At 42.0% G+C, this 14,427-nt stretch overlaps 1 protein-coding gene across 1 annotated transcript in view; it reads left to right on the top strand.

Moving 5' to 3' along the window:
• Positions 1-14,427, top strand: part of LOC129712988 (glutamate receptor ionotropic, delta-1-like) — a 539,407-nt gene that overhangs the window by 477,047 nt on the left and 47,933 nt on the right. The window contains exons 10-11 of the mRNA XM_055661821.1: positions 9,649-9,750; positions 11,889-12,086. Coding sequence (XP_055517796.1) covers positions 9,649-9,750; positions 11,889-12,086 — 300 coding nt within the window. The remainder of the gene's footprint in view (positions 1-9,648; positions 9,751-11,888; positions 12,087-14,427) is intronic.

Genomic DNA, 14,427 nt, shown 5'->3' with positions numbered 1-14,427 from the left:
AAAAAAAATCGATTTTTTTTTTACTCGTAGGTTTAGTCGAAGTAGGTCGTAGTAGGTTGGCATGTTATTCGTAGGTAATTATGGGTAGTCGAATGTAATCGAATGTAGTTGTAGATAGTCTTCAACATAGTTGAAGGGAGGTCGAAGGAGATCGTCTTCATTCTCCACTATTTGGTGTCCAATTTTCCCGAAGCTAGTCGAAGCTGGTCTTCAACATATTCGAAGGAGGTTGAAGGAGGTCTTCAACGTGACACTTTTTCAAACTCTCCTAAACTCTTCTAAACTCGCCAATTAGGTCGCTGCAGTGGGACAGCCCCTTAACTCAATGACATTGCTGACTACACACTTGACAGTGAGATTATTCTACACTTCTGGCTTAAATAGGCCTTAGCTGTATGTGGGGTTGCCAACTATATCACTCCCAAACATGGGACAAAATGTAAAAATAAAGACAAATTCCCGATGGCAGTTCGTTGACCGACTCGGCCATGGCTGGGTGAATGATGAGTTTGCCCGGGTGCTGGACTGCACACAAAGCCCAGCCGGCGGGCCAGCTGAGGAGTTTTTGCCCGGGAACCATCGCGCGCAAAGTCCGGCAAGCCATCCAACTCATGGACCGATGATCGGCCATGAGAAGGAGGGGTGGTGGTGTCGGCGGTAAGCGAAGGTCCGATTGTCGGACAGCTGGTCGGGCTGCCGACTGACGGGGCCGCGGGTGTGGGGCTGCTGCTGCACTCCATGGGCTGCACTACTTCGGGACGGGTGAGGAGGGGCCGGGCGAGGCGCTCCGCCCCGACAGCTACCTCGACCCAAGTAGCAGCAGTCAAATACGAGTCAAGGGCGGTCCCATATGGAACAAACCAATTTAGCCCAATATACGTCATGTCCCGGCTAATAGGGGACAGTTGGCAACTCTAGCTGTATGGGTTTTGTGTCAGGATTTTTGGAGTCAGATCATGCTTGTTCAGAAGCAGGTGGTCGCATTCTCCTGTGAAAGCTCTGAAATAAGAACATAAGAAATGGGAGCAGGAGTAGGTCACCCAGCCCTTTGATCAATATCATGACTGATCTGCTACTGCAACAAATTCCAGTACTAACACCACATCCCTTGATCCTTTTAACATCTAGAAATCTATCATTCTCTGCTTTGAACATGCTTATTAACTGAGCTAGCAGAACCTCAGGCATGGAAAGTTCTGAAGGTATACTACCTTCTGAGTGAAGAGACTTTTCACTATCTGAGTCCTAAATGGTCTATCCCACATTCTACACTGGATTTGATGGCCTCAGTCAGGGCAAAAGCTCCTCCCGACATACAGCCGATACAAATTTTCAATTTCAGTAAATTAGAATGATATAAGGACTAATCAGGAAGAAATTTGAAACAGAGTAATTCAAGATCTCTGTTGTGTTTTCAAAATAGTTGTTACTCAAAAGGAATTTGGTACAGGTGCAATGGGTGTTTATATAAGAACCGCATCGTTGGAAAGAGTACAGGGAGGATTTACGAGGATGTTGCCAGGACTAGAGGGTCTGAGCTATAGGGAAAGGTTGAGTCGGCTGGGACTCTATTCCTTGGAGCGCAGGAAGATAACGGGTGATCTTATAGAGGTGTATAAAATCATGAGAGGAATAGATCGGGAGGATGCACAGAGTCGCTTGCCCAGAGTAGGTGAATTGTGGATCAGAACACACAGGTTTAATCTGAAGGGGAAAAGATTGAATAGGAATCTGAGGGGTAAAATCTTCACACAAAGGGGTGGTGGGTGAATGGAACAGGCTGCTGGAGGAGAGACTATCCCAATATTTAAGAAACTGTTAGACAGGTACATGGATAGGCAACTTTTGTAGGGATATGGACCAAACGCAGGCAGGTGGGATTAGTGTAGCTGGCACATGTTGGCCGGTGTGGGCAAGTTGGGTGGAAGGGCCTGTTTCCACATTGTATCACTCTATGACTCCATGACTCTATCTATTGTAATGTTAACACTAATATTATGCTAACTAATTCAGAGTGAACATTGTGTATCGTGTTCCCCTGAGTACGAACAATAATCATGAGCTAGACACCAAAGGAGAGGAATAATAATTGCTCCGTCACTTACTTCTCGTTTGTTATTTTTATTCTGGGATGATTGACAACCTACAAAGTAAGATTAAGGTTTTTCGCCAAGAGGCTTCATTCACAATTCTGTCTGAAGCCCGATCCATCCTTTGCCAATATTTGGCCAAGAATTTGAAACCCTTGAATCTCCATGTAAACAAGGGAAGCAAGGCAGGCAAATATATACAAACATCAGTGGGAAATTCATAAAAACAACATCAATTTTTGGACTGTGTGATGCACATGACTCTTGCATATCAATTAGCTGTTCCCAATGGAGTTTGTTTTAGATATAAAGGAGCTAGTGTGCATATTGTTCCTTGCTGTTGGTGTCTATGGTGCACCATCGTCCTATAAGAAGACAAGATTGCCTGTCCATCCATTAATCCATCACTGTAACTTTTTAATTTTAGAATTTTTTTTATGGAATGTAAATATAAATATTGACATGTAACTTTTTAGCGATGTTGGTGCACCATACCGATATGTACCATCACAAAACAAACATGGCCTGCCGTGGATACAATTTTAGTATTAGAATTAAACTCACATCTGAGACTTGATTTAATCTGTCGCCCTTCCCTCTGCATGTCCAACAGGGTATGGAGTCTCACCACGATTACTCTTCGAAACAGAGAAAGTGACTCGGTATTTCATTCTTTCAGAGAAAGTGTTCATCAACATTCTTCAGTGTCCCGTATGTTCTTTCCCTCCTGAGCAGGATTTATAACAAGGCAACCAGCTTGAACCCTTTGATTGCTTTCACCACCTCCCATAAGAATCCCAACCCTCGCTATAGCAGTAGTTTTAGCTATCTTCCTGTCCAGCCAGCATCATTATTAAAACAGATTATGTTCAATTTAGTTGCTGTGTTTCGTGCACCACAACATCTCAGTGACTACTCTATTGATCACATGCTCTTCGGGATATCTTAGAGTTACGAAAACAATGACCCATTTAGGGGCAACACGGTGGCACAGTGGTAGAGTTGCTGCCTTACAGTGCCAGAGATCCAGGTTCGATCCTGACAACGGGTGCTGTCTGTACAGAGTCTGTACGTTCTCCCCGTGACCACATGGACTTCCTCTGGTGCTGCGGTTTCCTTCCACACTCCAACGATGTACAGGTTTGTAGATTCATTGGCTTCATTAAAAAAATGTCCCTGGTGTGTCGGATCATGCTAGTGTATGGTGATAGCTGGTGGGCGCGGACTTGATGGGCCAAAAGGGCTGTTTCCGCGCTGTATCTCTAAATTAAACTAAACAAACTTGTAAATTGAAGCTGTTTTTGATTCCAACTAGCCAAGAGGTTACTAAACAGTAGCTGATGCATTTATTCAAGTAGTTGTTTCCTCGTGCGGTCAGTTAATGATGGTTGCAAAGCTTGGAATTGAGCCTGATCATAACTACTGGTGGCAAGCTCAGAACAATGACCCTGGCCATGGACTCTTGTATCTGCCGCTGGTCAATGGTCCTGCACTGTCTCTCGTCAGCTGCAGCAACACTCTCCAGCTATTTCACAACTTCCATTCAATCCTGAGTTCAATGATGTGGAATGCACTTTAATATCTGTAAATCATATGCACAACTCAAACATCAGAGAAGTACATGTAAACTTTCTACATGAATCAGAATTTGAAAACCCTTCCACAATGCCCCACACTGGATTGTGAGAATTGGCAGCAACAGTTTATTTTCCTTGAGTTGCAAACACCTTTAAAGTTCAGGCAAACTAAATTTATTTTACAAGTGAGGTCTGGCTGTGCTGAGTAAGATGTGATCCAAAGTCACCGGGCTGTGATGTTGACACTTGCACTCAGGAGTTGAGAAACGACCACATGGGTCCCGACTCGAAACATCACTTATCCATGTTCTCCAGAGATGCTCCTGACCCGCTGAGTTCCTCCAGCACTCGTGTGTGTTTATTTATAGAACACCACTTGCAGTTTCTTGTGACCACATTACAAAGTGTGACATGCACTTTGTGGTGGAATTCATTGTAGCCGTTGAACACTTCATTCCATTCCATTCCCTCTGAAAGTCTGGCGGTTTTGGAGAACCTGCTTTATGATCTTGCCTTAAGTCCCGTTCTTGCTTATATTCTGCCAGTTCCTGATGAAGACTTCTCTGTGAATTTTGCTCAGAGCTTTGCTCCATCTTGGAGACTGGTGCAATTTTGCAAAGCTAGCTATCCTGCATCCAACACTAATTCCATTGCCATTTAGCCAGAACTTTGTTAAAAATGAATCTTCTTGTCAAGTCTCACTGCGTTTTCTTAAATGCCCCTGAAAAAAATATTGTTTACAATTCCTCACCCAGTTTCACTGGCTCTTCCTTTCTGCCCCTGGAGGTCAATGATGTTCTTACCTTAGTTATGGGTCTGAAGACCATCTTAGGTGACCCAAAATCGACGAGTCAGCCAGCACAATAGCTGTGCGATTGAAAGGTTAGAAGCCAGATGCCATTATCATACCGATATAACTAATCTCATGATAATATATGCCGTTGCTGAGAAGCAATATACAGATGAGTAAAAAGATTGACCAAGGAGCACAGCTTCTCAGGTGAAATATTTGCAAAGCTGTTAAGTAGGTTTTTCTGGATTTTGCAGCAGTGATACAAACAGAATAGGGAGCCATGTGCCATACAAGTCCGGCCATTGAACAATGCAGTATCATCTCACTAAAGGACACCCAGCCACTTTAATTTGCCTCACAGCACCACAGGGACCCGCATTTGATCCTGACCTCATGTGCCATCTGTGTGGATTTTGCAATTTCTCCCTGGGAGATCCCTACGTGGGATTTTTCTGGGTGCTCCGGATTCCTCCTATATCCCAAATACGTGCAGGTTTGTAGTTTATTTGGCCCCTGTAAAGTTGTCCCTAGTTCATAAGGAATGGATGATAAAGTGGGATAGTATAAAATAGTCGGTCTGGTCTTGCTGGGCCAAAGAACTTGTTTCTATACTGTATCTCTAAATTAAACTAAAATAGCCTAAACTCAAGGGGAATTAATTTCAGAAATAAAATAATTCTTATGCTTGGCCTAAGTTGCTGAATTGGTTTCTTTCCATCAGTAATACATTTAAATCAGTCAGTTAAGAGATTGTTTCTGTGACTATGGCTTTAGTAGAGCCCAGAGTGACTAATGCACTCAGTATACCGACAGTTTGCTTCTTTGAGATTTTAGTCAGAGATCGTGTTTTAGCATTGCTGGTGAGATTTCTTTTTTTTTTTTTTTTTTTTTCGAGCTTTAAAAAAGATAGAAATAAAAGAGGTAAGGAAAGTGAGCAAGAATCGTGAAGGTGCAGGAAAGTGTTGGGAAAAGAAAGCCCCTTAGGGAGGAAGTTAGAGAAGGAAGTAAAGCAAGGAAACAAGACCCTAGAAAGAAAAGAAAAAAAAGGAAAAACAATCGCTCTATTGTAACACAAAACTCGCAAAAAAGGATATACCAACCATATATATATATTTTTTTAATTTATTTTATACCCCCCGTTACCAGATCCTGGTACCATTTATATTTTAAATTACTATTGCACCTTATGCTTGTAATAGCTCCATAAATGCAGACCACGTCTTTTGGAAGTGGTCTGCTTTGCCTGCTAGGAGGAGTCTCATCTCTTCCAAGTGTAGTGTTTTGAACATGTTTGAAATCCACATTTTTATTGTTGGTAATGGAGCAATTTTCCAAAATTTGAGTATAAGCTTTTTTCCCATTATTAGCCCGTAATTAAGTAAGTTCTTTTGAAACACATTTAATTCGGGGTTACCTTCTGATATTCCAAAAATGTTCCATTCTGCTTTTGGTACAAGTTTTATTTTAAATGATTTTGTGAGGATTTCAAATATTTAGTTCCAACATTTTTGGATTTTTATACAAAAAAACAAAAGACTGCTCTATGGTAGCTTCTTGTGACTAACATTTATCACAAATGGGTGAGACATTGGGGAAAAGTTTATTTATTTTAGTTTTGGAATAATATAGTCTATGTAATGTTTTATATTGAATTAGAGTATGTCGTACGTTGATCGAGCATTTATGCACATATAGTAAGTGTTTATCCCAGCTCTCTTTTGAAATTTTTATAGCTAGTTCTTGTTCCCAGTCTCTTCTAATACGATCAGTTGTAGGTATTTCTATATTTAAAATAATGGTGTAGAAGTATGATATTAGATTTGCTGATTCAGCCTTTGTCTTCATGGCTTCATCCAATAAGTCTGGGGACTTGTTATGATAGTCTTTTGTGCATTTTTTCAGATAGTCACGGATTTGAAGATATTTAAAATATTGATTATTTTTCAAATTATATTTCAGTTGTAATTGTTGAAATGATAATAATTTTCCTAATTCAGACAAGTCTCCGAGCATTTTGATTCCCATTCTTTCCCATTGTGTAAATGATTTATCTATAATTGAAGGTTTAAACGACGGGTTATTGACTATTGGCATTAAAAGAGAGATTTCTTAATTTTAGATTCTGTTTTATTTGTTTCCAAGTTCTAATTGTACTATGTATCATTGGATTTTTATTATAATTTTTGTTATTCAGATTCATTGGTGAGAGGAGAGTCGCTCCTGTATTACACGGAGAGCAGTCCTCTCTCTCCATTACAATCCAGTCCACCTGCTGGGCAGAATTGTCCAGCAGGTGAATCATATTTTTAATATTTACTGCCCAATTATAGTACATAAAATTAGGGAGCGCTAGACCACCCATCTCTTTTGGTTTACTAAGGTGTGCTCTTTGTATTCTGTGGGATTTATAATCCCATATAAAATTTGTAATGTCTGAGTAGTTTTTTGAAAAACTTTTTTGGAAGATATATTGGAATTGATTGAAATAAATATAGGATTTGTGGTAAAAAGATAATTTTTATAGCATTTATTCGACCTATTAAAGACATCGGGAGCGTTTTCCAGAATTTGATTAGATTATTTAGTTTCTTAAGTAAGGGACTATAATTGGCGTTAAACATAGCGTGATAGTTTCTAGTGATTTCAATTCCTAAATATTTAAATTTTTCTGTGGCTATTTTAAAGGGGAATTTCAAGAGATGTGTTGAGTCTTTCGGTTTTATCGACATAATTTCACTTTTGTTTCAGTTTATTCTATATCCTGAGAAAGATCTAAAGTCCTCAATTAGATTTAATATGTTTGGTATACTGATTTGGGGTTTTGTGATTATACAGTAATACATCGTCTGCATATAAGGATATTTTGTTATTTGAATATTTTGTATTATAACCGTAAATATCCGGGTATGTTCTAATTTTTTCAGCTAAAGGTTCAATTACCAGAGCGAATAACAGCGGTGATAATGAACATCCTTGGCTATTGCCCCTTGTTAATTGGAATTTCGTAGATAGTATATTATTAGTTAATATTCTAGCCGTGGGTTTGTTATATAATAATTTTATCCTTGCGATGAAGTTCTCTCCCATTTGAAATTTTTGCAATACTTTAATCGTATAATCCAATTCTACTTGATCAAACGGTTTTTTTCAGCGTCCAATCTGGTGAGATTTCTGCTCGATTGCTGGACTGTGACACAAACACAGTTTATGCAAAAAAAAATATTATTTCGCATTGACTCAGGAAGTCATCGTTCCTGACACAGTTCCTGAATGCCCCCATCCTACCCACTGTCTGGGGATGAATTGGTCACTTTTGTGTTGCACCTCAAGCTGAACAGTAGCCTCCAAAACAAGGTACACATGTGGAACAATAACATTCTAGTAGTCTGTCACTCCTGCTCATCCGGCAACTAACATCCTTTAATTCAGAATATGAGCCACAGATCCAGTTGGGGGAAGGAGGTTTTGTTTTTAGTTTAGTTTAGAGATACAGCACGAAAACAAGCCTTTCGGCCACCGAGTCCGCACTGACCAGTGATCCCCGCACACTAACGCTACCCTATACGCACTAGACACAATTTTACATTTATACCAAGCCAATTAACTTCCAAACCTCTACACCTTTGGAGTGTGGGCGGAAACCGAAGATCTCGTAGAAAACCCACGCGGGTCACAGGGAAAACGTACAAACTCCGTACAGACAAGCACCCGTGGTTAGGATCAAACCCAGGTCTCTGGCGCTGTAAGGTAGTAGCTCTACCGGCCTGCATGAGGGGGGGGTTTGGAGTACAGCCAGGACCAAGGTACCATCGCAGGGGTTACATACAGCTACTTTTATAATGTTTAAGAAACAGTTACTGTACATGGGGATATGGATAGGACAGGTTTAGAGGGGAACGTTATAAGACCTCTGCACTCATCACACCTGCTCAGTTCTCCTGTGTGGCCACCACATTGAGATTGATCAAACAATGTAAACTTTTAGATTGTATGATACATACATTAAACTTGAAGCTGAAATACCATGATTAATTAAAAATGTAAAAATAAGTGCTTATCATTTAAAAATGTCCATTTGAGGAAGTTAAGGGCCTGTCCCAATTACCCAACCTTATAGGCAACTGCCGGTGCCCAACATAGGTTGCGGCATTTCGCCAGGGGTCACCTGTATGGTCGTGAGAGGTCGCCTGGTCACCCAAAGAGTCATAGCGTCTTTCTGGTCGCCACTGAATTTTCAACATTTTGAAAATTTTCGGCGACCTATGACGGGTGCCGGCAGTCGCCAAAAAGGTCATGTAAGTGGGACAGGCCCTTTAGAGTCCACACACACATTCAGTCTGAGGTTTCCTGGAGTAAGAAGAGGTTCTACAGTGATGCAAATCTTTTCCTTTAATATGATTGTTTTATGTTTAGTTATTTAGGTTATTTAGTCTATCGTCACGTGTACCGAGGTACAGTGAAAAGCTTTTGTTGTGTGCTTTCCAGTCAGCAGAAAAACAATACATGATTACACTCGAGCCATTTACATTGTATAGATACATGATAAGGGAATATCGCTGAGTGCAAGGTAAAGCCAGCAAAGCCCGGTCAAGGATAGTCCGAGGGTCACCAAAGAGGTAGATAGTAGTTCAGCACTGCTCTCTGGCTGTGTTAGGATGATTCATTTGCCTGATAACAGCTGGGAAGAAACTGTCAATGAATCTGGTGGTGTGCGTTTTCACACTTCTATACCTTTTGCCCGATGGGAGAGGGAAGAAGAGGGAGTGGGCAGGGTGCGACTTATCCTTGATTGTGCTGCTGGCCTTGCCGAGGCAGCATGAGGCGTAAATGGATATATAACTATTTATATTCAGCTGGTTGATCACAACTAAGGAATAAGCAATGTCTATGGACTTTGAGAATATATTGGTTCATGCATCAATCAAATAATGAAAACATCTTTCTCTCTGTGGTTCTTTGGTTTGAGTTTAGATTGAGAATCAATGCAGTTGATGGATTTGAGTCTGACACAGTTTAGACTCACAATCTTTATTGAGGATCCTTGTCAATCATTCAGTTGTCTCACAAAAGCAAATCTGGGAATAGAAGATCTAATAAAGGATTTGACATCTCTCCTCTGCCTTGCTCACAGAAAACTAGCACTGATTCATTTATTGATTGTTTCTTTTTTATCTTTTCATCTCCGCAGCTGGCTGTTTGGGATCCAGTGACGGGACTGAACGGGAGTCTCCAGGAACGACGCTTAGAAAGTGACATGCAGGGAGTCGTCCTGAAAGTGGTCACCATTCTGGTAAACAGAGATCTCCACATTTGTGTGATCAACTACTTAAAGAGTTCCAAGCCAGGTCCACTGCCCCATGGGATCCATCTGTCACACCAATCCTACTCCACAACTCAAGTACCGTATTCCATCACTCTCAATAACCCCATCAATCTTGTCATCCCCATCTCTCTCTTTGTTCAAGTCCATCATTCCCATCGCTTGAGCTCTCGGTCACGTTCCAGTGACTTGACAAGTTTAGTTTACTTTAGAGATACAGCGCGAAACAGACCCTTCGGCCCAGCGAGACCGCGCCGACCAGCGATCCCCGCACATTAACACTATCCTACACACACACACACGTACACCAAGCCAATTAACCAACAAACCTGTACGTCTGAAATGTGGGAGGAAACCGAAACTCCAAAGACGTGCAGGTGTGAATGCTAATTAACTTGGTATAAATGTAAATTGTCCTTAGTGTGTGTAGGATAGTATTAATGTGCGGGGATCGCTAGTCGGTGCGGACTCGGTGGGCCAAAGGGTCTGTTTCCACGCTGTATCACTAAACGAAACAAATTTTTTTTTAAATCGCGGAAAAAACCCACGCAGGTCACGGGGAGAACGTACAAACTCCGTAGAGACAGCACCCGTAGTTGGGATCGAACCTGGGTCTCCAGTGCTGCAAGCTCTGTAAGGCAACAACTCTACCGCTGCGCCACCTTGCCACCAAGACGTCACTGCATCACAATTCGCTGCAATATCATGTTGCCTCATATCCCTATCTTTCATGTTGATCTGTCAACCATGTTCCCTTACCTCTGGAGCCCCACCTTGCTCACCTCCACCTCCACCTCCAACTAGCAACCTTCAAAGGCTTGTTAAAACATCTCCTCAGGTCCTTTATGGTTTTTAATCTACGCTTTCTCAGAATATACCTTTTTCCTCAAGGAGGTTGAAAGAAATGGAATTTTTGCCTCATAGTGTATGTGCTTGAGCTGTCTTTCAGATCCAGCACTTTGGATATTTATCAAGGACCTACAAATGGCTCAATATTCTTGGTTTAACTTTATTTTTATCTCCATAACTCCTTAAAACCATTTCAGAAACTGATTAATGTCAATCAAGGGGATAGCTAGGATATTAATGATCATGAAAATAATTTTAAAACTGCTGATGTTGCAAATCTAAAGACAGGAGACACTCGGAATACTTAGCAGGTCTGGCTGTGTCGGTGGGAAATGATAAATGGTCTTTGAGTGGAAAAGTCAACCCTATCTTTTCTCACAGATACATAGAACAGCACAGCATGGAACAGGCCCACAACGTCTATAATAAGTCTATAATATCCCAAGATAAACTAATCTGCTCTGACTGTACAATATACATACCCCTCCATTACCAGTATTTCAATGTGCCTATCCAAAAGCCTCTTCAATGCAAAATGCCACTATCTTCACTACCCCCAGCAACATGTTCCAGGCACCCACCATTCTCTGTATAATGACGCCACCTCACCTGCTGAGTATATCCAGTAGGTTCTGTTTTCACTTTAAAATCAGGTTTATATTCATACACATCAGTGGGGATTTGCTTCATGTTCCAGTCATTATTAACTCATTGGCACAACATATATTTTTTTCCAAAAGCAATACACCAATCCAATAAAATAACCAAGGCCGAAACAAGATGTAAATCAATAATATATTGTATTGATGTTGGCCGTGAATGACCTGACTTATAGAGTGAGGAAGATTAGACTTCTTGTGAAACATCAGTTGGGCCCCAGGTGTAGCTCTTTCCTAGTTTGAAGGTGTTAATGCTTAATGCTGCCTGTATGCTCCTCAACCTTGCGTGTGTGTGTGTCTGTGTGTGTGCGTGCATGTGTGCGTGCGTGTTTGTCTGTGTGTCTGTGTGTGTGTGCATGCTTGTGTGCGTGTGTGTTTGTGTCCTTGTCTGTGTGTGTGCGTGTGCATGTGTGCATATGTCTGTGTGTGCGTGCATGTGTGTGTGTGTGTGTGTGTGTGTGTGTGCGTGTGTGCGTGCGTGTGTGTGTGTGTGTGTGTGTGTGTGCGTGTGTGCGCGCGTGCGTACGTGTGTGTGTGTGTGTGTGTGTGTGTGCGCATGTGTGTGTGTGTGTGCATGTGTGTGTGTGTGTGTACCCACAGGAGGAACCCTTTGTCATGGTCGCTGAAAACATCTTGGGACAACCAAAACGCTACAAAGGGTTTTCCATTGATGTCCTGGATGCCCTCGCAAAGAATCTTGGATTTAAGTATGAGATCTATCAAGCCACGGACCAGAAATATGGTAGCCAACTTCCTAATGGGACCTGGAATGGAATGATCGGTGAACTCATTAACAAGGTAAGCACTCCTTTATCAACTCCTCTTTAATTTAATAATTGAATTTTACTGTTAATTTTCATTGTGGTTTGAGAATTTGATGAAACTCATGGACAACTAGGTTTACCATGCTGATATGGGCAAATTATCTGGTCTGGGTCTGATCTAATGCATATGGTATGCTTGCTTTCACAAGGTGGGACATTGAGTATAAGAGTCAGGAAGTTATGATACAGCGTTATAGGGCTTTGGTTTGGCTGCATTTGGAGTATTGTGTACAGTTCTGGCCGCCCCATTACAAGAAGGATGTGAAGGCTTTGAAAAGGGTGCAGAGGAGGTTTTCCACAATGATGCCTGGATTTGGCGGCATTAGCTACAGGGAGAGGTTAGACAGACTAATGTTGCTTTCCGTTGAATGCCAGAGGATGTGGGAAGACCTGATAGAAGTATATAAAATTATAAGAGGCATAAATAGAGTTGACAGTCAGAATCTATTTTCCAGAAGAATCAAATAGGTCATAGTTTAAGGCGAGAGGGGCAAAGTTTAAAGGAGATGTGTGGGGGAGGTCATTTACACAGAGGGTGGTGGGTGTCAGGAACAAGTTGCCAGGGGTGGTGGTTGAAGCAGATACGTTAATGGCATTTATGAGACTTTTGGATAGGCATATGGATATGCGGGGAATGGGGGTGGATATGGGTTATATGCAGATAGATAAGTGATGGTCTTGGCAAAATATTCAGCACAGACATTGTGGGCCTTAGAGCCTGTTGTTGTACTGTACTCTTCTATATTCTAGATACTAGTGCTGCATGATTGGAGTAAAACAGGGTGTGGAGTCAGAAAGCAAGATGTATGACGATACAAACATGAACGATAGGGTTGAGCTCCAAAGATCATAGCAACAGATGGTCGCTCCTTGACTGAACGGAACGTGGGCTGGCCCGTGACCAAAGTGTTGGAACATGACCAAAAATGGGCCTGCACCAGTTAGTGGCAGGGAACACACATTGCTGGAGTAACTCTAGTGATCAGGCAGCATGTCTGGCAAACATAGATGGGCGACGTTTCAGTTCGGGACGTTTCGTCAGCACATAACAGCATCGGTTCCAGAGAATCACCACACAAAATTAAAGAAAGATTCTAGCAACGGGGTAAAAAAAGGTAACAAATAGGTTTAGGGCTCAAAGGTTGCACACCTGGGCAGCTTGACTTTGGGGAATTGGAAATAGTGTGTAAACCGTTATAATCCAACCCAAAAGAAAGGTGTGTGTGTGTGTGCATGAGTTTAAATGAAGGCGAGCTGCAGTTCCCTGTGTCATTATTACTGTCCATCAAGCGGTTACCATCTTAGATACGGAGAGTGCTATGTGCTTGAGGTGAAGATAACAAAAGCGCAGTGGCAACGCATATGGACTGATGTAGTGCAAAGAAGCAATACCAGGGGAATGGGGTGCTTGGGAAGGTCGTGCTGAGAAGGCCCAGAGCTGTCAGAGGAGCAGTGCATAGAAAGAAAGCAATCTTGTTAGACAGGCATTACTGCACAATTTTAGTTTAGCTTAGTTTAGAGATACAGCATGGAAACAGGCCCCTCGGCCCACCGAGTCCGCACCGACTAGCGATCCCCGCACATTAACACTATCCTACATACGAGGGACAATTTCACATTGACAGACAAAATGCTGGAGAAACTCAGCGGGTGCGGCAGCACCTATGGAGCGAAGGAAATAGGCAACGTTTCGGCCCGAAACGTTACCTATTTCCTTCGCTCCATAGATGCTGCCCCACCCGCTGAGTTTCTCCAGCATTTTGTCTACCTTCGATTCTGCAGAATCTGCAGTTCCTTCTTGAACAAATTTCACATTGATAGCAAGCCAATTAACCTACAATCCTGTATATCTTTGGAGTGTGGGAGGAAACCGGAGATCCTGGAGAAAATCCATGCAGGTCGCGGGGAGAACGTACAACCTCCGTACAGACAGCATCCGTAGCCAGGATTGAACCCGGTTCCTTGGCCTTGGCGCTGCCCCCCTATTCAATAATACGGAAGTGCTGACCCTCAGGATAGATAAAAAAACATTCTTTCAGATCTTCTGTCACATGTTATTAGCAGAGCTGTGGAGAATCACAGCCATAGATTGCTGCCCTTTACCATCAGAAGAAGTAATGAAGATTTATCTGTGATTTCCCCATGCATGAGCTGATGGCCACACAGTTGTCCAATTGACATCAGTCCTGGAAACAGCAACGCTATCCTGCATCCCTGTCTGCAGTTGACTGTGACATTAAACAGAGGTCCAAAGTCAGGCACAGAGCAAGGGCAGGAGAGTTGAACATTTTCTTGACAATAAATTAACTGGAGTA

This window comes from Leucoraja erinacea, chromosome 34 (assembly GCF_028641065.1).
Source record: "Leucoraja erinacea ecotype New England chromosome 34, Leri_hhj_1, whole genome shotgun sequence".
Classification (NCBI taxonomy): Eukaryota; Metazoa; Chordata; class Chondrichthyes; order Rajiformes; family Rajidae; genus Leucoraja; species Leucoraja erinaceus.
The sequence above is the reverse complement of the archived record's forward strand: the minus strand, read 5'-3'. Positions and strand labels throughout refer to the sequence as shown.